Here is a 26,291-nt window from a genome sequence, read left to right as displayed (position 1 = left end):
AATAAATAAATAAATGATATAACATGATAAAAAAAAAGATTAAAAAAATGAGAAGTTTCAATCGAATGTTCAAAATAACGTGACATTCAAATGAGTGGTTCTGCTTTCACACTTTGGCACTCTATTCTATATATAGCAGTGACACCCACCACACATGCATTCCAAACCCACCTGTATCCATTCTTCTTCTCCTAAATCCTAATCCTTTTTCACTTTCAGTTCTCAGGTATCTCCTCTCAAATCCCCTCTCTTTTGACTCTTTTGTTCAACCTTTTAAAGTAGTAATGCCTCACTACTGTCTCATTCATGCTTCATGTTTTCCTACTTTGTTTTTCTTTAATCTTAATACCTGATTACCTGCCATGACCACCAATTTAGGTACTAAATATTTTTGCAAAATTTGTATCGGCGAGTTAATATTTTTCATATGCACCCTTTAATTTATTTTATTGCATTTTTATAATGTTGTTCCATTCCATGTGCCCTCGTGTGGGGGTATGCATGTATGTGCTTCTTGTAATCTCTGTCGGTAGGATTCCGTATGTGTTTTTCTGTCTGGTTCTTCCTTAAAACAGCAACTTGCATGTTGGAACTGTTGTTTCTGGTTATATTTTATGCGTTTCTGACTAATTCATTCATGTGGAGTGTGCAGCATGGGAAGTTCTGGAACAACCGACTATGGAGCATACACATACCAAAACCTTGAGAGGGAACCTTACTGGCCCTCTGAAAAGCTCAGAATTTCCATCACTGGGGCTGGTGGTTTCATTGCCTCGCACATTGCTCGCCGCCTCAAGACCGAGGGACATTACATCATTGCTTCTGATTGGAAGAAGAATGAGCACATGACTGAGGACATGTTCTGCCATGAATTCCATCTTGTTGACCTTAGGGTCATGGATAACTGCTTGACAGTTACCAAGGGTGTGGACCATGTTTTCAATCTTGCTGCTGATATGGGTGGGATGGGTTTTATCCAGTCCAACCACTCAGTCATTATGTACAACAACACCATGATTAGCTTCAACATGATTGAGGCTGCCAGGATCAATGGTGTTAAGAGGTCATTCATTTTGAACAAACATGTGTTATTATGTCACTTTCAATTGCATAATATAGTCTTTATGTCGCTGACATAGTGATCCTTGTTTTTTGGTTTATTTTTTTTTAAGGTTTTTTTATGCCTCTAGTGCTTGTATCTATCCGGAATTCAAACAGTTGGAGACAAATGTGAGTTTAAAGGAGTCTGATGCCTGGCCTGCTGAGGTTTGTTGCTGATTCTTTTAATTAGTTGTTCAACTTATTCTGGTTATTCACTTGAAAATACTTAGGTTAGCAGGGATATATTTAATATTTGACTTTTTATAGCCACAAGATGCATATGGGCTGGAGAAGCTTGCAACAGAAGAGTTATGCAAGCATTATAACAAGGATTTTGGAATTGAGTGCCGGATTGGGAGATTCCATAACATATATGGTCCTTATGGGACATGGAAGGGTATGTTCTTGACTGAATTGCAAGTTTTTGCAGTTGTTGTATTTGAGTCAATAAACTAGTGGACATTCTTTTGTAGCCTTTTGGATTTAACAAGTTTGTTGCTTTGTGTTTTGTCATATAGGTGGAAGGGAGAAGGCTCCTGCTGCTTTTTGTCGCAAGACACTTACTTCCAAAGATCGATTTGAGATGTGGGGAGATGGATTGCAAACAAGATCCTTCACCTTCATTGATGAGTGTGTTGAAGGTGTACTGAGGTATTCCTTGCGGATTTTGTGGCTAATGACTATTACATCTAAATTAATGACTTATTTTGAGGGTTTCTCATTTTAAAATTTAAATTATGGATATGTGTTTTTATGAATGCTGAAAATGAACCACATTCATGCTCAATCATAAATGTAAATAATTGTAAAATCTCTATTCTGAAATTGCTAGTTCTGAAGAATTTAAGATAATCTAAGAATTCTCAATTTGCAATTTTCATAAGTAGGTTTCTTTGTGAAATCCAGTTTAGCAAATTGGGCAGAAACCTTGTTATTATTATCTCAATCAAGATTTACTGAACTAAATGGAAGCAACAGGGATTTAAGTGACTATAAAAATATTAAGATTTGCCCTATTTGGTTCTATTGAGGAATGCAGTCTACTGTTTAACAAGTCAAGCATATGTTAGCTTCTTTTATGTCTTTTGTCAGTTAGTTCTAATTCCTTGCCAAGATTTAACATTACAGTTCTGGTCCATTTTTTGTGTTTAGATTGACTAAATCAGACTTCCGGGAGCCGGTGAATATTGGAAGTGATGAAATGGTCAGCATGAATGAGATGGCTGAGATTGTTCTTAGCTTTGAGGATAAGAATATACCAATATACCATATTCCTGGCCCAGAAGGTGTTCGGGGCCGTAATTCAGACAATACATTAATCAAAGAGAAACTTGGCTGGGCTCCAACTATGAAGTTGAAGGTATTATTGTTATTTTAATGGGGTTAAAATCACCTTGTTTTCACCGTATACAATTTATCCCTATTTCTTACTTCAGATGAAAGGTTTTTTAACCGTCATTCTTCCATCATAGTATTCGTTTCAATGTGGTTGTGTAAAATTAATTATTTTTCCTTTTATTATCTGAAAAAAGAATTTCCTACCAAATTTGATCGATCATTATCAAGAAAAGAGTAATGAAATGAGTATAGTTCCTACATTATACTAGTATTTTCCTATCTTCATTTTTTAAGTGTTGATTTCCTAGCAAATTGGGATGTCTGATTTTTGCAGTTGTTCTTGTCTTCTATGGGGTTACTTCTGGTTACCCCCTCATTTGTTTTTTGATCTTTTTATCAATCAGCAGGATTGTATGTTTTAGGGTGTATTTGGAAACCCGTTTGCAAGCATAACTACAAACGGGAGTTCAGACTTTTCAAAGCATAAAATTAGGAACCAAGGATTTTGTGTCATTGATGTGAATGTCTGTTTGTACCATTCTAACTGGTTAACCAAACACAAACACAACTCATAGCATCTCAATTCTCATATTGTAGGATGGGCTGAGAATTACATACTTTTGGATCAAAGAGCAGCTTGAGAAAGAGAAGGCAGAAGGTGTTGATTTATCAGGCTATGGATCATCCAAAGTGGTTCAGACTCAAGCCCCAGTTCAACTCGGCTCGCTTCGGGCTGCAGATGGCAAAGAATAAATGTTATATAAAATAGTTTTATTCTGTTGTTTCATTGTATTGGTAATTAAAAATGTTCACTTTTATAACAATTATTTTAAAAATGATTTGTAATTAAATGCTTCGCATAACCATTAAATTCTTAATTTTTTGTGACAGTTATGGAATTTTTTAAATAAAAACTCACATTTTTAAGCTATCTTATAATTTTTTCGTTTTATTATAATTATTGTACTAAGTTATTTTAAAAAGTAAGAAAATATAAAAAGAAGGAATAATTCTGGTTGGGCAATAAATTATCCGTAGCCATCCATTATCATTTTTTGGGTCCAACGAAGCTATCAATATTTTGGGCACTTATTTGGGCCTCGCTTTGAATCTACTAAGCCATCTCTGATTGAGTATGTTAATCTTATTGACGAATATTGACACTGAAAAAAAAAACAAAGATTAATATTGACCAAAAAATAACAAGTCTTACAGAGTGATAAAAGAAATACTTGTGATGAATAAAGAAAAGGATAAATTCAAGATTCACCGGTAATAATTGAAAAGGAACGTAGAAAATAATCTTTTAATCCTTTCATAATATAATTAGTTAGTTTATTTCTTATCCATGAGAATTAAACTCGGGTATAAATTTTTTTAAAAACTCAGGTATAAAATTTTTTATAATAATTTATTGATACAGTTTAATCAACAGAGTTATATTTAATGTTTACGTTAATTAATATTATATTTAATAAATGAATGATTATAATATGTTTTTATCATTAGCTTTGGAAAATATTTATATTATTAATATTCAAATTTTATAAACGTATTTTACCCTATCTTATCAATTTCGTAATCCTTTTCTACTTTTCTCTTTGGGCATATACTTTCTGGTTCTTTAAATTGAAAAATATAAAATACCAGTAACCCATTCCTCTTTGCAGCAATGATTCCAAAAATAATATTCAAACAAATTATTACCGATTACTGTTAAATTGCATATACAGTTTATTGATATTTCTGTAAGAAAATCATACAATAATTGGACTAACTTCAATCAGTATAATTTTGTTTAATAAAAATAAAACTATTGATATACACATTACGAATCTATATTATTCACACAAAAAAAATAATCTATGTTGATAATGTTATAAACTATCAGGCAGTTCTATTAACATATAAAAATAATAATATGTGCTATAAAAATTTCGGGTTCATCATCATTACCCCGGTCACCATAAACCAATCGAGTAATCGATTTTGCTTTAAACCTGGATTCATTTCAGTTCAGTATTATGAGTCAGATTAGCTAAGTGCGTGCTTGATATAGTGTACACTTAAATGCTTTAACCTTTTTTATTTCAAATTGATGTTTGGTGAATGGATTATTTTCTAATATGATTTATTTTATATTTAAAAGTAAATCAAAATTTACACTAAATTACTTAATTAAAGAATATAAATTATTACCTTTTGTATCGACCGTTATTGGTATATTTTTAATACATGTTGGATAGAATTGTTATATTTTTTAATTACTATTAATTTTGTTTTCAAAGAAATAGAATAGTGTGAAAATAAATAAATAAAATGATACATTAAGTCCCATAGGGATAATAATAGGTGAGATTTTATATTACTTATCCTAAAATCTACATCTTAAAAAATATATGTATCTCATTTCATTTCGACGCGATAACAACTTTAATCACTTGTACCTATTGGTTACATATATACCACTTGTACCTATTGGTTACATATATACTCATACTTGCAAATTACTTATATATAAAATTAATAGATTAATAAAAAATATATTAATTAAAAAAATTACTATATATAAATTAAAAATTTACTCTTAAGTTGTTCAAACATAACATTAAAAGTATTTATACATAATATTATTTCTCATCCTATATATATATATATATAGTTAGATTAATTGATTTGTCATAAATTTTAATTTTATTTCAAGACTACACATGATCTAGAATCAGCTAGGGATAGAGTGCCATTCTACTCTAGTTGTTCAAGCATATGCATCTCATGATTTGGTTCCTTGGTGACTAGGAGTCCATTGGCTAAATAGTTGGGTGGCTACTTGCTCAATGTGGTTTATCATCTCAAACATATTTCGTGAGGGTAATGAATGTGCAGATCCCCTTGCGAATTTTGGTTTGATGTCTCAGGGCTTGACATGGTGAAACATTATTCTAGTCTTTATCCGATAACTCTTTAGTAGGGACAACATGTGTTACCTGACTTTAGATTTGGTTGATCCCTACATATTTTTTGTTTCTCATACCCTTCGATTGTACTTTTTTGCCTCTTTAATAATATTTGGTTTGCAGCATGTGATGGGTTGAACATTGTTGGGATGTCTAAGTGTCAACCTTGATGTTAGTAAACCCATGCTTTTTTTTTATTTTATTTTGTTTAAAAAAATTATCCATGCCATTAAATGATTTAAGAGGTGATTATTTTTCAAAGACAATTTTTTTAGTCAATGAATATACATTATTTTGTTGATTGCTCATGCACTCACTTTCATGGAGAAATAAGTACATATCATTGATAAACCTCACAATTAACTAGAGGTAAAAAGAAAATTTAATAAAAAAATAGTCTTATATTTCTTATTATTAGAACCAAGAAAATATTACATTTTATTTCTTATTTGAAAGATCAAAGCTAATATTAAAAACAATCAAACATAACATTATTTTTTTCGAAACTTAAGTCATAAATAAATATTACAAATATAATTATCGAACATTATAGAGATAAGTTACTAAATAGGTACACATCTATACTACTAAATGAAACACCAAATAATATAAAATATCATTCACAATTTGAAGTCAATTTTAAGAGAACTTGTCAACTAATTCATAAATTTATAAATAAAAAATAATATATGGTTCAATATTCTTAAATAAAATATAAAACAAAATTAATATAAGACATGTTTAATTAGTCATAAAATTAAGAAAATGTAATTTTTTATAGAAAATTATATATATATATATATAAATTATTTATTTAAGAAACATATTTTAATATATGTGATATATATGTTCAATAAGTGGATAATTATCCTCCCTTGTAGATACTTTTGAGGATACTTGTAAGATTTGATGTATTTTTTCATCTTTAAGTCCTCACCATTTAATTTGAAATTGTTGATAATAATTATAAATTTTTTTTTTTTTTACTATGTTGATTAATTTCTCATGATAATAATAATGGTGATAATAATAAAAAAATAGTTTTGGGAAAATATTTTTTAGATATTTTTAATTAATTTTTATTCTTTAATTGAATCTTACAAATTTTTATTTATTTAATCAAACTAATATTAATTTCATCTTAAATTTTTATACTAAGATTTATCTAATAACCTCACGGAAATGGATCATTTTCATTTTATTTTCTCTCAAATTTCTTTTATTTCATAAACTTTTACATAATAGATAAAATGAATATGATACATACTTTATGAAAAGTGATATATTATCTCAAAAGTTAAGTAGTGGAATAAATGGAAAAAAAATAAATAAAGAGATCCAAACCTATGTCCGACTATAGATCATTACCAATAAAGATACACTTACATAAAGTAATAAAAAAAAAATACCAGCGATGACTAATAAAGACGGGCAACTAAATAAAAAGAAAGAAATGTAAGCATTAAGCAACAAAATATTTAACACTCTTACTATTTATAATTAGGTGAGTCATATATGTAAATTCTATTAAATAAATTATAAATAAAAATGTTTAATAGAATTTTCATATAATTCATTCATTGAATAATAAAATAAATATTAAAAGTAGTAAAAAGGAATTTGAAATAAGTATTATTGACATGTGATCCAATGCAGACTAAAAGAGCATATACCCCAACCTAATGCTCCCAAAAGAGAAAGAAGGACATTTATTTAGTTTAATGGAAGCAAGCTTCCATGCGCGATGTTTTAGATGCCATTAAATAGTGATTTTTATTCCTTAATATATAGAGTGTCAATAAATTTGTTTGCGATGGATAAAAATTTAGTTCAGTGAAAATAAATTTATTCATCCGTTAACTTTCCTCCGTTATTGTTAATGAAAGAATTTACGTGACACATTCAAGGACGAATTGTCAACACGTCAGACGAAAATAACTATTTATCTAAAATATAATTTAATCTTCATTTTTCTCTTGTTTTAATCGATGCAAGCACAACATTATAATAAACACTAAAAAAATAAGAAAACAACCATAAGTTATAACAAAAATAATAATAAACATAATATTTATTAATAAACATAATTTATCTATTACTCTCAAATTTTTAATATGACAGTATTTTACTCAAAATATAAGATTCAAACAAAAATGCATAACCATTAAGTTAATTCTTACAAAAAAAAAGAGACTCAACTTGATTTTGTCACAATCTAATGTTGTCACAATAGAAATTTCAAGAGCAACAAACAAATTAAATTATGCTTATTAATTAACATTACGTTTATTATTATGTTTGTTTTCTTAATTTTTTAAATGTTTATTGTAATGTTATGATTGCAACGATTAAAAAAGAAAGAAAAATAAATATAAAAATATTTTGGATAGAAAATCATTTTCGTCCCTAAATGTGTATTGTACTGACAAATTTATCCCTAAATGTGTCACATAAGTGGACGAAAGTTAATGAATGAATGAATTGATTTATCACTTTCGAAAATTAAAATTAAAATTTTTATTTTTGTAAGATAAATTTATCAGTATTCTACACATTTAAGAATAAAAATAATTATTTACCATTAAGATAACGAAATGAATTAAGGGAGAAACAAGTAAGGAAGGTGCACGATACATCCAGCCAAATCCTGTTCCACATGATACTGGTTTTTGTATTATTAAAGTGATGATTGGATAAAAACAGAAAGAGGAAGTTGCATTTGCATTTCAATTTGATTCCGTACTACTCAAGTAAAAAACTGCTTTCCCTCTGGTTTCCTGCTCTGTTTTCTTCCTCTCATACATAGACAATCTTGTTCCAAGTACATGCAACAACGCATATCACGCAAAATAAGACAATCTCCTGGAACTAGTTTTATAAGTTTACAATATAAAAATGAAGCTTTAAGCATACATACATTTTATAAGACTCAAGCTTAAGCATGTACTTCACTTAATATTTTTTATTTATTTGCAAAACACAAATTTTACAGATACATATACAATAATTGAATTTTCTAATATTATTTAATCATTATATATACATATCAAATTTTATATAAATATTTAAAGATTGGATAGGTAAAAGGTTAATAAATAAAATAAATATCGTCAACCTTTTGTATATAAGTATATTAAGTAATTATTTATTTTTACAATGTTTTCATTTTTAATTTAAGAATAATGATTCGTCAAATAATGTTGTAAAATCGAAATGTTAGTAGCAAAAAAATAATTGAGAATGTTGATGAGTGTACTTAAAACACTAATCAAGAAATCAATTGTATAAAATATTTATTTCAAATACAAAAAATTAATTTAATGCAATTAAAATACAAAAAAGTCACTAATGAAGTAATGGATTTAATTAATTCATGTATTCTTAACATATAAAAAAGTCACATAGGACCACTTTCAGTAAATACTTTTAATTCATTTTTCTTTAATTAATGCATTTAATGTACTTATTAGTGACATTTTTATAAATAAAACAACTAATAGTTTTTTTTTAAAAATAGAGTAAATTTTTTAATAAATAATATTAATGAAACAACTAGTATTATTTGAAATAATTGATTTAGAAATTACTACCAGTTAAAGGTATTTATAGAAAAAAGTTAATGAAAAATTAAATTATAAAAGATCAATAATTTTTAAAATAGTCAAAACATTTATTAATATAGTTCAAACTTAAACGGTATATATAATAAAAGTATTAATTTTAGAATTTAATTGCAGTATTTTTTTAAGAATTTAATTAGAATTATTTAATAATATAAAAGTATAATAATTTAATGGTCATATATTAACCATATAAAAGCATTATTTTTATGTATAAAAATCATTATTTTACATTGGCAGTGTAATAATAAGACCACTCAGTAAACACTTTTAATTTATTTATCTTTAATTAATGCATTTATTGTACTTATTAATAACATGTTTTATGTAGAACAACTAATAATATTTTTTTTCTAAAAAAAATTACATTAATTTGTAATGCTAATGAAACTAGTAGTACTATTTGAAATAATTGTTTCAGTAGTCATCAGTCAAAGGTATTTATAGAAAACAAGTTAATGAAATTTTAAATTATAAAATATGAATAGTTTTAAAATAGTCAAAACATTAATAAATATAGTTCAAACTTAAACGGTATATTTTAAAAGTATTAAAGAGTACATGTGAATAATTTTATAATTTAATTAGAATGTTTTAATAATGTGCAAGTATAAGAATTTGACAGTCAAATGATAATATAAAATAGTTATTATACATTATTAGTGTATAATTTTTTTCTTAAATTATCACAACGGTTATGATACATTATAATAGAAAAAAGATATAAAAAAGATGAAATTTTCAAATGAGATGTTCAAAATAATATGACATTCAAATATTGATAGTATAAAATAATTATTTTATATTATTATTATATAATTTTTTTCTTAAAATATTATCACAATGATAAATGATATATGACGTGATAGAAAAAAAATATAAAAAAGTTTAAAATTTTCAAATGAGATATTTAAAATAACATGACACTCAAATATTGATAATATAAAATAAGTATATTATCGGAATAAAATATTTTTTCTTAAAATATAATCACAATAATAAATGAAATGATATTATAGGAAAAATATAAAAAATGAAAAATTTTAAATGAGATATTCAAAATAAACACGGCATTCAAATATTGATGATAAAAAATAATTATTTTATATTTTCAATATATAATTTTATCTTAAAACATTATCACAATAACAAATTGTAGATATGATATGATATGATAGTGAAAAGATACAAGAAAAGATGAGAAATGATCAAAATAAGGTGACATTCAAATAAGAAGTGATAAATGAGTGGCTCTGCCTTCCCACTTCGGCACTCTATTCTATATATAGCAATGGCATCCACCACACATGCATTCCAAACCCAACCGTATCCTTCATTCTTCTCCTAAATCCTAATCCTTCTTCACTTTCAGTTCTCAGGTATCTCCTCTCTTTTCACTCTTTTGTTCAACCTTTTTAAGTTGCAATGCCTCACTACTTTCTCATTCATGCTTCATGTTTTCATACTTTGCTTTTCTTTAATCTTAATACCTGATTACCTGCCATGACCTCCTATTTAGGTACTAAATATTTTTGCAAAATTTGTATCGGCGAGTTAATATTTTTCATATGCACCCTTTAATTTATTTTATTGCATTTTTATAATGTTGTTCCATTCCATGTGCCCTCGTGCGGGGGTATGCATGTATGTGCTTCTTGTAATCTCTGTCGGTTGGTTTTCATCTCCCAAGATTCTGTTTTTCTGTCTGGTCCTTCCTTAAAAACAGTAACTTGCATGACGGAATTGTTGTTTCTAGTTATATTTTATGCGTTTCTGACTAATTCATTCATGTGGGGTGTGCAGCATGGGAAGTTCTGGAACAACCGACTATGGAGCATACACATACCAAAACCTTGAGAGGGAACCTTACTGGCCCTCTGAAAAGCTCAGAATTTCCATCACTGGGGCTGGTGGTTTCATTGCCTCACACATTGCTCGCCGCCTCAAGACCGAGGGACATTACATCATTGCTTCTGATTGGAAGAAGAATGAGCACATGACTGAGGACATGTTCTGCCATGAATTCCATCTTGTTGACCTTAGGGTCATGGATAACTGCTTGACAGTTACCAAGGGTGTGGACCATGTTTTCAATCTTGCTGCTGATATGGGTGGGATGGGTTTTATCCAGTCCAACCACTCAGTCATTATGTACAACAACACCATGATTAGCTTCAACATGATTGAGGCTGCCAGGATCAATGGTGTTAAGAGGTCATTCATTTTAAACAAACATGTGTTATTATGTCACTTTCAATTGCATAATATAGTCTTTATGTCGCTGTCATAGTGATCCTTGTTTTTTGGTTTATTTTTTTTAAGGTTTTTTTATGCCTCTAGTGCTTGTATCTATCCTGAATTCAAACAGTTGGAGACAAATGTGAGTTTGAAGGAGTCTGATGCCTGGCCTGCTGAGGTTTGTTGCTGATTCTTTTAATTAGTTGTTCAACTTATTCTGGTTATTCACTTGAAAATACTTAGGTTAGCAGGGATATATTTAATATTTGACTTTTTATAGCCACAAGATGCATATGGGCTGGAGAAGCTTGCAACAGAAGAGTTATGCAAGCATTATAACAAGGATTTTGGAATTGAGTGCCGGATTGGGAGATTCCATAACATATATGGTCCTTATGGGACATGGAAGGGTATGTTCTTGACTGAATTGCAAGTTTTTGCAGTTGTTGTATTTGAGTCAATAAACTAGTGGACATTCTTTTGTAGCCTTTTGGATTTAACAAGTTTGTTGCTTTGTGTTTTGTCATATAGGTGGAAGGGAGAAGGCTCCTGCTGCTTTTTGTCGCAAGACACTTACTTCCAAAGATCGATTTGAGATGTGGGGAGATGGATTGCAAACAAGATCCTTCACCTTCATTGATGAGTGTGTTGAAGGTGTACTGAGGTATTCCTTGCGGATTTTGTGGCTAATGACTATTACATCTAAATTAATGACTTATTTACAGGGTTTCTCATTTTAAAATTTAAATTATATGGATATGTGTTTTTATGAATGCTGAAAATGATCGAGTAGAGTGCCATTATTAGGTTACATTCATGCTCAATCATAAATGTAATTAATTGTAAAATCTCTATTCTGAAATTGCTAGTTCTGAAGGTTTTAAGATAATCCAAGAATTTTCAGTTTGCAATTTTCAAAAGTAGGTTTCTTTGTGAAATACAGTTTTGCAAATTAGGCAGAAACATTATTATCTCAATCAAGATCTACTGAATTAAATGGAAGCAAGAGGGATTTAAGTGACTACAATAAGATTTGCCCTATTTGGTTGTATTAAGAATCACAGTCTAGTGTTTAACAAGTCAAGCATATGTTAGCTTCTTTTATGTCTTTTGTCAGTTAGTTCTAATTCCTTGCCAAGATTTAACATTACAGTCCTGGTCCATTTTTGTGTTTAGATTGACTAAATCAGACTTCCGGGAGCCAGTGAATATTGGAAGTGATGAAATGGTCAGTATGAATGAGATGGCAGAGATTGTTCTTAGCTTTGAGGATAAGAATATACCAATATACCATATTCCTGGCCCAGAAGGTGTTCGGGGCCGTAATTCAGACAATACATTAATCAAAGAGAAACTTGGCTGGGCTCCAACTATGAAGTTGAAGGTATTATTGTTATTTTAATGGGGTTAAAATCACCTTGTTTTCACTTTATACAATTTATTCCTATTTCTTACTTCTGATGAAGGTTTTTTAACAGTCATTAGTCCATCACTGTGTTTGTTTTAACGTGTTTGTCTAAAATTAATTTTCCTTTTATTATCTGAAAAAAGAATTTCCTACCAAATTTGATCGATCATCATCAAGAAAAAAGTAATGGAATGAGTATATTACCCACATTATAATATTTTCCTATCATACATTTTCAAGTGTTCAATTTTTACTAAAGTTCAATGTCTGATTTTTGCAGTTTTTCTTATCTTCTATGGGGTTACTTCTGGTTTCCCCCTCTTTTGCTTTTTAATCTATTCTCAATCAACAGGATTGTATGTTTTAGGGTGTATTTGGAAACCCGTTTTCAAGTATCACTACAAACGAGAGTTCAGACTTTTCAAAGCATAAAATTAGGAACCAAGGATTTTGTGTCATTGATGTGAATGTCTGTTTGTACCATTCTAACTGGTTAACCAAACACACACACAACTCATAGCATCTCAATTTTCATATTGTAGGATGGGCTGAGAATTACATACTTTTGGATCAAAGAGCAGCTTGAGAAAGAGAAGGCAGAAGGTGTTGATTTATCAGGCTATGGATCATCCAAAGTGGTTCAGACTCAAGCCCCAGTTCAACTTGGCTCGCTACGTGCTGCAGATGGCAAAGAATAAAGCTGCTAGTGCAAGGGATGTTCGGCAGTTGCAGCAGATGGCAAAGAATAAGAGTGAACAATGCATTTCCAAGTGAAGGGCAGGCTTTTATGTTGCTATTTTGTAGAGATCTATGGTTACAGATTAGCTATTGAAGTTAGTTTTGGAACTTGTTCATGTATTTGTAACGGATGGTGTTATGTTCTTGTTTTGTTTGAGGTAATAATAATAACTGCTGCTTAAGGTGATGTTACTGCTTGGCAAATTTTAAATTGTGTTTAAAGTCTATATAAATTGATTAATAATCATAAGAAAAATTTCTTCTGCATGAATTTCAGGTTTTGTTGAACAAAATTTAGATGTCAAATCTTAGTTGCATTTACTGTATTCTCTTAAAAAAAATGAACTTTATTTTGGTAATTTTGTGCAATCAAAGTTTATAATAAAGGTTGATATCAAATTTTAATGTTTAATCAAACATTGATATCAAAAGAACTTAAATTTCGTCTTTCATTTTGTGGTGTTAAGAATTTCAAGTTTTTTTTTAGTCGAAGTATGGATTTCTTAATGAAAGTGACGTCAGTGGTTCTCTTAAAAGATGATGGACCAAGGCTTGGGCCAAGTGGAACTAGATAAAAAGTTTCGTTCTTGATGGAAACTTTTGATTGTGAGACTTAGCAATTGGGCAATGGACTATGGGTTTTATTTGGCTGGTTTCGCAGTTGTCTATCATTGCAACTTTCGAAATGGAAGAACACGAAAGTGATCTACATTTTCGTATGTTGTCGGAAGTGGCTGATTTGTCATGGTGAACGTTAGCTGTGAGTGAGCATTGTAACGTGGAGCGCAAGAAGGCTAAAATGAATTTTCAGTTTTCATTTTGTCCTTCCTAGCTCTAAATTTTTTGGGACCCCCCACTTGATTGGGGTAAAGTGCTAACCGCGTGTTTTTTCACGTCATTCTCTTAAAGAAAATGACTCAGCCAATGGCAATTCATCGCGTAAAATTTATAGCCATCTGTGAAACAATTGAATTATGCAGCAAACAATTCAATTATGCAGCAGCAATTGTTTACAATTGAATTATGCAGCAACCAATTCAATTCAGCAGCAGCAATTGTTTACAATGATCAGAGAACAAAGTCAAGATAAGCTACACTAACAGCGATGCAACAAAGTAGAAGAAGCACGAAGATCACGGCACACTCCTCGGTCGTATACCGGCAACAAGATCACCTGAGAGAAAGGGGTCAGATGAGAGAAGGATTAAAGGGGAAAGAAAATAGCTCTCAGCAGAGAAGGAGTAGAGAACTGGGGAAAGGAATCACTTCAGAATAATACTGCAAAGTGTAATCCCTTCAGCCTTATATTCTTCCTCCTCAACCTTGTGCTACGCCTGCCTCCCTCACTTTGCTGTTTGTGAGTCACGTGTCCCTCCCTTCTAGCAGAATTTCGCGCCAAATCTCCTTTCTTCTTTATGCAGGTTACGATCTGCCGGCGTATTCATAGGTTGGTTTAATTAGATTATCATAAAATTAAGAAAAATATCAATCACTGCCCTTAAGACACTAGTTAAGGAATAAATTTTTATAATTTTTTGTTATTAGCTACAAAAAATTAGAAGGGAGGAGAGAAAAAACGAAGAGGAGTCAAAACTTCTTGTGCCATTTTTGTCTTTCCTTTGAATATGGAAAATAAGAAAAAAAATAAGTGATAGAATTTAATTTCCCATCCCTCTCTTCCATTAATATTTATGAAGAAATATAAGTATGATATTTTTTTTTCTTCTTTTCCTCCATTTGCAAACCAAAAAAAGGGATCCTTAAATTAAACCCAAGAGAATTTTGTTTTCCGTCGTTCTGTGCTTTTAACTAAATAATGTATTAATACTTAATAACAGACCTATAAAACTTGAACTCAGCTCATAAGTATACTTGAATTATTTTTTTTTTAGAATATAGGTATTTTTTTTATTAAAGTCAATCATGTTTGATCTGCATAGGATTACTATGGACAATAAAATTTTCCCTCATAATATTTAATACAATTTCATACCTAGGATATAAATTTGAGATTTTTGATCAAATTAGAACAATCTCACTACAATTGATTATTGTGTTTGGTGGTCTTGAACTGATTTTTTTATTGTTAAAATAAGTTTATTTATGGAGTTTATACAATTCATGAACTATTTAATTTATTTACTCCCCTGTTCATGACTTTTACTCGTGTTAACTACTGCCAACAATATTTTAAATATTATTTATAATTAATGACTTATTTTAAGAAAATTAAAGGGTTAAATATCAGTTACAATTTTTGAATATTCTACTCACGTGCCCAAAGGTTGATGTGTCATTTGGAAACGGTGTTATAAATGGTTAAGATTAATAGCAGTGCTTCCAAGTAGTGTTGCGGATCATATGTGGCAACACGGCTTTCATGGTAGGAATAAGGGCGAGAAAGAGAGATGTTTTGTTCTTTGGTGTGCGGTTATGTGGTGCATTTGAAAAAGGAGGAATGATTGCATCTTCAACAAGAAGGAATTTGAGGAGGATTTGGTTATAAAAGAAGTGGAATTTATAGCTTGGTCATGGATGAAGAAAAAGATTAAATCTTTTGACTACCCTTTTGTGATGTGGGCCTTAAACCATGATGCATGCATTAAAGGGTGATTTGAGTGGAGCTTGCATATATTTGGTTGAAGGGTGGGGCATTATGTGCTTCTAGACTATAGAAAGTGCACATCTTGGCACTTGGAGAGCAAGGGGGTGATCACGTTTCCTTGTGAAGTATAGGCAGGGGCAAGTGACTTATCTTGGGTTCTTCAACAACATAGGCTGGGCTTGTATTTTGTTTTATTTTGCGGGATTCCTATTGAATCTTATCTTATGCATTCATATTGGTATGTATAGTGTAAGATGCAGTAGGAGAATAGTTGTTTTCTTGTAACTATTGGTACTGTGGTAGGGGCACGTTTGACGTGGCCTGATCTTTGTATTTTCTGGCACTTCTAGTGCTGTTATATATATATATATATATATGCGAAATTATTTATTTCCTTGTGTCATGCTTTTTTTATATTGACTTACCTTATTTTAAAAATTTATTCAAATTCTACACCAATCTCATAATTTTGTAATGCAAAGGTTGACAGAGTGATATAAAATTTCACTGTATTTACATGTGAGAAAACAATTTATTTGCTAAAATAACTCATGTTCCATTATTTTTATGTGAAAATTTTTCTTAGATGAACAATAATCATGTATTTGTGAGCGAAATTAATCTTTGACCGAATGAATGGATGGCCACTTGTGTTTCTGACTTAGGAAAAAAAATCTCATAATTTTAAAACAAAATTACCCAAGCTCATGACCATGCATGCTATTTAAGGCACCTCCACAATCCACATAAGTAAAATTCATTATACAGTATACATATTGCTGAAGTTTGGGGGAGAGGGGGTGCGAATCCCAAATACTTTGTAATGATGCAAAGTTTCAAACATAACATATGAAATGTGGCCCATTAACTCACGTTCCTCAAGCTAAGTCCTGATACACAGGATTAACTTCTAGCTGCTCTGCGAATTTCTCGAGGATATTCTTCACAAGTTTTGCCAGCTCTTCTTTATCTAATTCAGCACCATCTTTTTCTTTTGTTATTTCAGCAAAGACAGCGTCATAAAGAAGAACAACTGCATTGTCAGCTTGAGCTGGCGGTAAACCCAATTCCTTTGCGTTTCTCTCAAGGAAGCTCCTTATTATTTCTGTGTTCCCTACTAGTCCATCCTTTGCTTCCGGTTTTTCCAGCAATGCCTTCTCCACAATGGTGTTTAATTCCTGTTCATTGGCCAATAGCTGCAGTATTGACCACAATATAACTATAAGTTGATAAATAAGAGTTTGCTGGACTGAAGCGTTCAGGATGTCACAAAAATCACAACCAATATTTTTTTTTCTCTTTCTAAAATCGTCTCAAACAATTGCTGGATAGTGGGAACAGGTACGCGCTTTAACGGGTTTTTTATGTTTTTCAATAATGATGTATTTTTTATAAACTAAATAAAAGGATGGTATAGCATAGAATCTATGGATATACGAAAAACATATAAGATTGGAACACGGTATTTCTAAATAAAATATGAAAAATACCTGTCTTAGCTTACAGCCATTAATGATTCGAATATTCTGAATGGAAACAACATTTTGTTTAGAAAGTTCCTCTTCTAGATCTTGCAGTACAGACTGCAGAAGCTGTGCAAACTGTGCCTGACCCAATTTTTCTTCTCCATCCGCCCCATGTTTTTTCAACAAGTCATTTAGCTGAGGAAATTCTGCTCATTCATGCTAAAAAAAAGTCAGTTTTACCAGACCGAGATAATTGACATGTATAGTGCTGACAAACAGATTAAATAAATCCTACCTATCATAATAAGGCACATGTTGCGGTCAGTTTCAACGAATGGAAAATATACTTCATAATTTCCTTTATATAGATGTAAATTTATGCATTTCAACACATTATCTATGAACGCTAGAACCATAATCTAAGAAAATTTCCAAAGCCAAAGAACATAGGTCATATATATAAATATATATATATACACACACACTGTTAATCAACCCAAATGCTACATTGGCAAGTGGAAAATAAGACATAAACACAGATTGATGAATAATCAGCACAAGTACACAAGGTCACAGCCTTGTTGTATAACACATGGCTTGTGACTTGTGAGGATGTGAAAGTCTCGTTGAGTTTGAGGGCCAAAATTAGAACTGTAGAAGCCCGTGCTCAATTATAAATATCCTCAAGGCAATCCAAAGGATCAGCCATTTATTTTTATATTTGGTGTCCTAGTGCAGTTGTACACTTTGACAGTTGCCTTATCCACAATGCGATAGGAATGAATATTATTTGGTAGTTATAGTAAGATCTAGGCATCTAGCACAATTTTAGTTCACTTCAAGAATTCATTACATTAAGTCTCCTAAAACACTGTTACTGTGATGCAAACTCTAGAAACAACGAACTCAATCAGTTCTAAGCAGAAATAGAAAAATTATATATACCTAAGGGGATTAATCAGGGAAAACTAAAATGTTTCGTCTTTTCCTATATATGATAATTTTGGAACCTGATACCAGTTAGTGCGTTTCCTTCTTAAAATTGCAACTCTGGAGAAAGCAGTTCTCACAGTCACACTACAAATCCACAAAAGAAACCAAAAAACAAGAATAAAGTTGTTGATTACAGATTATACAACAATATTACTTGCCTCTATCAATCTAACATCAATTTGACCATAATAATTCTCTGGAGCAAAAGAAAAAAGTGAGGAACTAGGATAGAGCAGAAACTTATTGCTCATGACAGGAAAAAGTTCCACGAATAAAACAAATTATATATTTGATTTTGATATTTCTAAATTACATAATCAAATTTAAGAGTATGCTTTCACTCCACAGAAGAGGAAAAGGCCTAAGTACATCTTAATCAAGATGGAATAGGAATCAGTGAACTGTCCCATGCTTTACATCTTACAGTTGAGGATCATAGAAACAGATTATCAATAATAATGAGAGTATGAGATGAACAGACAAAATTGCAGCTGCAAAATAATTATAAGTTATCCATAGTCAACTCACCAGAAATAATAAAAAAAAAACAGAATAAAGAGCAAAACAAACAAAACCTTCAAACTAAAAGAGCAAAATGAACCTGAGAAAGGAGGAACGCCCATCTCAACTCCCATCTGGACAAGAGCATTCCGAATTTCACTCTTGCTGATTTTCCCCTTGTCTTCGACATCTAAGTCAGTGAATAGATTTTCAGCTAACATGGCAAAGTCATCCTCATCCTCTAATAACAACCGGAGAGTACTTCCATCCAAGACTGATACAACAAGAGGATTATCTACAGACACACAAATGTAAAGCAGTATTAATTTTCATGTCAAAATTCAAAGAACCAATTAATTGCTCGTAAAAGCTTAATACGCATAGACAAAACACGAAAACAAATCCACAAGTTCTACAATGTAACGATGTTATCATACACGTCACGTTTCAGTCAAATCCGATCAAACAGGGAACTCAAGAATTTTCTGCTTTACGGAATTACTTTCTCTACAATCGACCTATTTCAGTCTTTTCAGCGACCGGCAACTGAAAATTATAGCAAGAAAAGGAGCCTAGATCTACACAATCGTGGACGAGAATTAGTGAAGAAAATAAGAAGACTCTTTGCAATTTGAACTGAACGAAATAGTAAAATCAATTCAGACTTATTATTTTATACGAATTTAAAAGAGGATAGGCACCATCAGAGTCACGGATCGAGAAATCGAGATTAGAGAACGCATGTGTCCTAATACTAAAAATTAAGAGCACTTAATCGATCATGTACTAGTGCAGGGACTATTTAACTTCCCTGCATCCTAAGACAAAACGGTAAACCTTAAAATAATAGTGCGCTTCTTTTTTTCAGCGTGACTGAAGAGGTTGACCGCACGCACGCACGCACAAGTTTACCTGTAGTGAGTTGCGTGATGATCAGAAGAAGGAGAATAAAATAAACCTTTGAGTTCATTGGCGATGGCGGAGATGTAGTCTCGGAGAATCTCGGAGGCCTTGTCGGCGGTGTACTCGGCGGAGCGGAAAGCATCGGCGTCTGGAGTGCGGAGGCGCGTGAGAGCAGAGGCTTTGAGATAATCGGGTAATGAGAGACCGAAGAGGGAAGAAGAGGCTCGGGAATGGGCAATGTCGAGTATGTTAGCTCCGGTGAATGGACCGTCGTCGCCTAAGGACAGATCGACGCCTCTCAGGTGCGTTCCGTCCAGTACCTGCAATGTTCCGTCTGACATTTTTCGACTCTTTGGTTTTGCTTTGAGTGAAGAATACTTCAACTGTTGGTCTGTTGCTACGCGTCTTCGTCTGAAATCAAATTGAATATTCAATCAAATAATATGAGAAGCCTTTTCCACCTAACACTTGACAAAAATAAAATAAAATGACTTATATATTTTAATAACAATACACTTTCACGTTAATTCTTGGCAAATAAAAAATAATTAAATAAACTTTTGAAAATTTTTATATATATTTTAAACTTAATTATTTACTGTTTTTTGTTATCTGAATATATATTAATAATATTACTTAAGTAACATTTTTTAAAATTTTGGATTAATGTAATTAACATATTGTATTCATATTGTATTCTTAGAGACTTAATAAAAAAAATAGTTTAAGAAACTCATGTAATAATGTTATATATTTTATATATAAATTAAAATTAAAATAGTGAGTTTATCAAATGAAAGAGAGTTATTATATATATATATATATATATATATATATATATATATATATATATATTATTTCTCCTCATTTTAATATATATATATATTTTTTTTTATCACATGACTTATTATATTAAGTATTTTATTTTTTTAAAATGTATTAAAATGCTTTATGATACTTACAAAAATATAAGATGTTAACGAAAGAGCATCACAATAGTGCGCAATAGATAAATACTCCTTGTGATAATTTTTGATATTTTAGCCTTCTAATTTTTCTTTCAAAATAATTGATGTTTTAAATTTTAAAGTCTAATTAATGTTTTTTTAAATATACTTTTATTTAATAGTCACTACTATTAGTACAAGCATCAAATTTATATCAAGATATTAAATAAAGATATTTTAGTTTAAATATATAATAATATTTTAGTTTCATTAAATATATATTAATGTTAAACATTATAAGAAATGAGAAGTGAGGAAGTAACAATAACTCCATTTGAGACCACCAAAAATAAATTAGTACTCACAACAAGTCTGGTTAAGTCAGTTTTGTTTTGTTTACAGAGCTTGCATAAAGCCAATATACTTGAGTAAAATAGAGTTACAAATAAACTCTAGTGGTTTGGGTATTCTTGCAAAGGTTGACTTTAACAAGTTTAGTTGAATTGAAGAAATGTGATAGAAAATGTCCAGAAGTAATGAGGAGGACATAAACAAATAGATTAAATAAAGAAATGACCTGAGATAAGAAAAGAAAGATCTGAGTTAGTGACTGAAAGATAGGAAGGGAATGATAAAGAAAAGGGCAATGACCAGATTTAGAAGATAAGTGGTGGTGGTGGAGAAAAAGAAAGGTGAAAAGGAAAAAAAAAACTCAATATATAAAGAAGAAAAACCACCTATAGTTGAGAAAAAACCTCCTAAAGAGGTAAAAAAAGTCATAAAGGCAGAAAGGTTTCTTAAACGATCGTTGTACCGCTTATAAATTTCTCAAGAATCTTATCAAACATAACCACAAATATAAGATATGAAGTGTTAATTAAAGCAGTTGGACAACGCCCATAGTTAATTTCTTAATTAAAGAAGTGACGTAAGAATTGTGTTTACTTCTCAATTTCAGAGTTCTTTCTGATCAACTCATTTCAATTACGCAATACCTCTGAAATCTGAATCTTAATCAATTCACTACAAATACGCATTCGGCAATCCTCTGTGTAGAGAACATTGAATTACACATTATAAATTTATAATTATTCAGTTTTGCCGTACAATGAGGGAATTGAAACCTACCTTGTCTGTCTAGTCTATCCCAAAATTGCGTACTAGTAGTACTAAGAATTAGTGGTATATTGGATAAAGTACAAAACTTAAATGCAGTTTTATAAATATATTTTACGTTTTTTTTTAAATTAGAAGTGGAGCTTTATCTCAATGATCCACAATCTATATTATTTTAATATAAATATTTATTGTATAAATTATAATGAAAGAGCATGTGAATATTGAAGTAAAATAAAAAATAATGTCCTAGTTATAAAAAAACTAAATAAAAAATAAAAATGATTTTAGTATTTGTAAGCTTAGTTCTAAAAATTAATTTTAACTAAAAACATATGTTTGAAATTAATTTGTCTTCTATTTAAATGCTTTGCATTTCAAAAATACTTTTGACATAATATTTTAACATTTTTTTATCACAATAAAAGTTTTCAAAATGATGATAAGGAATGAGTAATTGTATTTGTACTTAATTTTTATATAATTGTTACAATATCATAGAGAAATTCTGTACAAATAATATTATTAATTATAGTAAAAATATTCATAGTTTTCTTTTCAGAAAAGTCATATGTTTCAATAAATGTGGCTAAAGACATGTAGACTTTGAGCATAAAAAAGTAATGAAAACACTCATAAGGCAAACCATGAACCATATAGTACGAAAAGAATTTGACTGATATAAAAAAAAAAAAAAGAATTTTACGAGAACTAAGATTTAAGATCAACAAGTGAAGATACAGTACATAATTAATCTGGAGAGAGGACGAACATTATTCTCCAATGTTATAACAACACGTAGCATTCATTAAGTTTCGTTGCATCATTAATCATTAATGAATTTCCTAACGTATGAAGTGAAAATATATAACCTTAAAATTTTCTCAGCATTTACCAAACCTCATTTATTAGCATAAATTCAAACCCGAATTTAGAGCCTCTTTAAAAGTCCTTTAATTTGGTTACCCGGAGGAGAATTCAGAATTGGTAGGAAGATGAGAGAACATTTTTCTTTTGTTTTTGTTGAGAACAAGTAATTGAATTACTTATACCATTTGAAGCTGGGCAAATGACCTTGTGTCTCTAACAAACGAAAAGTCTTGAGTATCATAAACTTTATTGTGCTTGAGGTTCTCAAACTTTGCTGTAGGGTCTCCTCCATAGAAAGCGAAAGCCTCTTCTCCATGCATTGCCTTGTCACCCATTTGCAAAGCATCGGTGTCAATCCTGAGTGGTACTATGGACCCCACGAGCAAGCAAATCAAGCTGGTCGTAACAAAGTTGAAGATAATAACGAAAACTATGGCCCCAACTTGGATGGCCATTTGCCTTAGACCCGCATGAGTTGCACCGTTCTGGAGGCCATAGGCGAGTCCAATGTATTTTTCCCAATCGGGGACCATGTAGAAGAGACGGCACAGTTTAGGCACCGCCAAGAGCCCCGTGAGGACGCCGCCGAGAGCGCCGGCGACGGCATGGGTGTGGAACACCGCCATGGGGTCGTCGATTTGCTTTAGGAATGGGAGCTTGTCATGGAGGATCATCATTGTGTACCAGGGAATGCTTCCTGACATCACACCCATCAAGATCGCTGCCCACCCTTGCACAACTCCTGTTCACGGAATGGAATCTTTATTTTTACAATTCTCTCAGGATTCATCAAATTTCTTCTTCTGTCATGCTCCTACATTTATTTTTACTTCTATACTAATTCTTTTTAATTGTTTGATTATTTTCTATATACATTATACTCATAGCATTTTATTATTTAAGAATAATTCGTTTACATTGGATACTCCTATAATCACCATATATAAACATTAAAAAAAATCATGTCGGATTAAAAGAAATCCGTTTACAATGGATACTCCTATAAGGTTGGCACCACTTGTGCTAAAACTAGCTAGTTGCTATAAATAATATTTCACTTTAGCCTTTAAGAAAAACTCCTATAAGGTAATTTGGTTTTACTCTTGTCTTTCATGTTTTGTGAAATGTATTAATTGGTGTATAGAAAATGATGAAAAGGGAGAGGTTAGGCAAAAGCAGGCGACATCATTGTAAAGGACGAATGATTGGACGCACATACTATCTATACATATAACTCAAGAAAAAAAAAATGCGATAAATGATCAGTAAAAAACAAAAATTTATTTTGTTTATTTCAATAAGAGAAAAATAAATAAAATAAAAATGAGAAAAAGTAGAATTTCAATTGAAAATGGAAATTAAAAGTTTTATAAAGTTATTTTTTATTTTCTCTTTAAAAATGAAAATTTCATAAAATGTTTCTCTTTAAATACAAGGTTAAAAATATTAAAGACAAAAAAGAAATATAAGAAATGGTAGCTTAAAACATTGTCCTGTGTTTTCTTTAAAAATGGAAAAAAAAACTTTAAATATTGAATTAAAAAACTAAAAACAAAAAAACATATTTTATTCTTAATGAAATAAAAATCATATCATTATCTAGATTTTTAAAATTATTATTCAGGTCCAAGTTTGAAGGAAAAAGGTGTGTTTGTACCTGCGGCAGGTGTGATGCAAACGAGACCAGTGATCATGCCCTGTACGGCGCCAAACACAGTGGGCTTACCAAAGTAGAAAGTGTCGAGTAGGACCCAGACGATGATGCTAGCAGCAGCACACACGTGTGTGTTAAGGACGGCCAGAGATGCCACCGTGCTCGCCACGAACGGACCTCCACCGTTGAACCCACTCCAACCCATCCAAAGCAGGCCTGCGCCTGCAAGCACCACAATCATGTTGTTTGATGCAAATATTTCTCTGTCCTTTTCAGATCGTGGACCCACCTATTCAACCACCATCACATGCAATGCAAATGTCAGCATTTTTTTTATAAAGAAAATTAACTACTTCAAATTATTCACGCAAAAAATGTTCTATTCCTTTCTCTTGAATATTCATTGTATATTTGTACATATAAATAAAATTAAGAGTGGAATTAAATTTTACTTCAAAAGTTGTTTGGTAATATTATGTGTACCATAATCATTCAATTTTTTTAAAAACAATATCACCCATATTTATATTTTAGTTGAAACATGAAAAATATATTCGCGCATCATATATGATATTTTAATTAGGTGTTGTATATGTATAACTCAAAATAATTATTATATACTTTCCAATTATGATATTTATAGTGCAGATAGTTAACAAGATCTGCATTTCCCCTAAAAAAAAAGATCTGCATTTTCTTTTCAGGTATTATATACAGGGCCGTTTGTTTGAGTTTTATTTTAGCAACAATATTTTTAAAGAAAAAACATGTTTAAAAATTATAATATTAAAGAAATTCTTTAAATTGTAAAATAGTACCTTATATAATTTTTTTAAGTTATTGATACAATAAAGTATTTACTAATTTTATCAATAATTAATCTTTATTAGTGATTAATTTTTTTCAAAAAACTTACTTAATTAACATTAATAATTGGATACAATTAATTAGACAAAGAACCTATTATTATAGAGTCTTTATTATTAATTCATTTTATTCATTCATAATACGATTCTATATAAGAAAATCGATCCCAATTTCATTTGGATCAACATAAAAAATATATCACAAAATTTATTTGTTAACTTAAAACACAATTATGAATTTTTATAGTAAGAGTTTGCTTTAAAAAAAATGATTTAAGTATTTATTCATAATTTCGATTATAAATGAGTTACTAAGACATACGACTAGTTATTTAAATGAATTTTTTGGGTAAAAGTGATAAATAAGAGAAAAGTGAATGACCCAATAAGCTGCAGTAAAACCAGCAACTCCGGCGGAGAGGTGAATAACATATCCGCCAGAGAAATCAATAACTCCAAGCTTTGCCAACCAGCCATCGGGGCACCAAATGCTAAAGGCAGTGACGGTGTACGAAAAAGTAAGCCAAAGAGGCACAAACAGCATCCACGCACGAAAGTTCATCCTCCCGAGCAACGCCCCAGCTATCAAGATCAAGGTGATCCCCGCAAACACCCCCTGAAAAAACACCATCGTAGCATTGGGAAAGAGCCCCAGAAAAGCTTTCCCCAGAAGAAACTTCTCGTCCACCGCCACCCCGGGTTTCCCCAAGAAGAACACCATTTTCTCGCCGAATGACATGCGGAATCCCCACCCCACCCAGCATAGAAGTACCCCCGCGAAGGCGTAGAAGGCCATGAAAGCAGAGTTAATGGCCCATGTTTTTTTCACTAGGCTTCCGTAGAGAATCACCAGCCCCGGAATGCTTTGGAGACCCACCACAGTTGCTGCCATAAGCTGCCATGCATTGTCTCCTTTGTTCATCCATTCTGGGCTCGCTTCGTCTGGCAAAAGGTTCGTAGGAAACTCCAT

The 26,291-nt window shown here is 30.9% G+C and overlaps 4 protein-coding genes across 6 annotated transcripts; 2 read left to right on the top strand and 2 right to left on the bottom strand.

Moving 5' to 3' along the window:
• The first annotated feature begins 93 nt into the window (after nt 1-93).
• On the top strand, nt 94-3,290 carry LOC100797618 (GDP-mannose 3,5-epimerase 2). Of its 3 annotated transcripts, none has more exons than XM_003554645.5 (7): nt 94-226; nt 653-1,063; nt 1,173-1,266; nt 1,369-1,498; nt 1,620-1,752; nt 2,254-2,461; nt 3,037-3,290. In XM_003554645.5, exons 2-7 carry the CDS (start codon nt 654-656, stop codon nt 3,190-3,192), a joined length of 1,131 nt encoding a protein of 376 aa, XP_003554693.1. In that variant the 5' UTR covers nt 94-226; nt 653; the 3' UTR covers nt 3,193-3,290. The 3 variants fall into 3 exon arrangements, with proteins under 3 accessions (XP_003554693.1, XP_040868666.1, XP_040868665.1); XM_041012732.1 differs by having other exon boundaries at nt 164-226; nt 646-1,063; XM_041012731.1 differs by having other exon boundaries at nt 165-378.
• Nucleotides 3,291-10,221: 6,931 nt separating this feature from the next.
• Nucleotides 10,222-13,604, top strand: GME1 (GDP-mannose 3',5'-epimerase). Its single transcript, NM_001289329.2, has 7 exons — nt 10,222-10,395; nt 10,820-11,230; nt 11,339-11,432; nt 11,535-11,664; nt 11,786-11,918; nt 12,431-12,638; nt 13,205-13,604. The coding sequence occupies exons 2-7, from the start codon at nt 10,821-10,823 to the stop codon at nt 13,358-13,360; spliced, it is 1,131 nt and encodes a 376-aa protein (NP_001276258.1). The 5' UTR covers nt 10,222-10,395; nt 10,820; the 3' UTR covers nt 13,361-13,604.
• A 3,096-nt stretch (nt 13,605-16,700) lies between these two features.
• Nucleotides 16,701-20,335, bottom strand: LOC100800787 (uncharacterized). The gene is made up of 4 exons (XM_003554651.5): nt 19,924-20,335; nt 19,066-19,260; nt 17,496-17,677; nt 16,701-17,201 (listed from the first exon to the last, which is right to left on the bottom strand). Exons 1-4 carry the CDS (start codon nt 20,207-20,209, stop codon nt 16,884-16,886), a joined length of 981 nt encoding a protein of 326 aa, XP_003554699.1. The 5' UTR covers nt 20,210-20,335; the 3' UTR covers nt 16,701-16,883.
• Nucleotides 20,336-22,888: 2,553 nt separating this feature from the next.
• AMT4.3 (ammonium transporter AMT4.3) lies at nt 22,889-26,291 on the bottom strand. The gene is made up of 3 exons (XM_003553710.4): nt 25,704-26,291; nt 24,459-24,744; nt 22,889-23,543 (listed from the first exon to the last, which is right to left on the bottom strand). The coding sequence occupies exons 1-3, from the start codon at nt 26,289-26,291 to the stop codon at nt 22,978-22,980; spliced, it is 1,440 nt and encodes a 479-aa protein (XP_003553758.1). The 3' UTR covers nt 22,889-22,977.

The sequence above is a fragment of the Glycine max genome, chromosome 19, assembly GCF_000004515.6.
Source record: "Glycine max cultivar Williams 82 chromosome 19, Glycine_max_v4.0, whole genome shotgun sequence".
In the NCBI taxonomy this organism is placed as follows: domain Eukaryota; kingdom Viridiplantae; phylum Streptophyta; class Magnoliopsida; order Fabales; family Fabaceae; genus Glycine; species Glycine max.
This window is presented reverse-complemented; position numbering and strand designations above follow the sequence as displayed.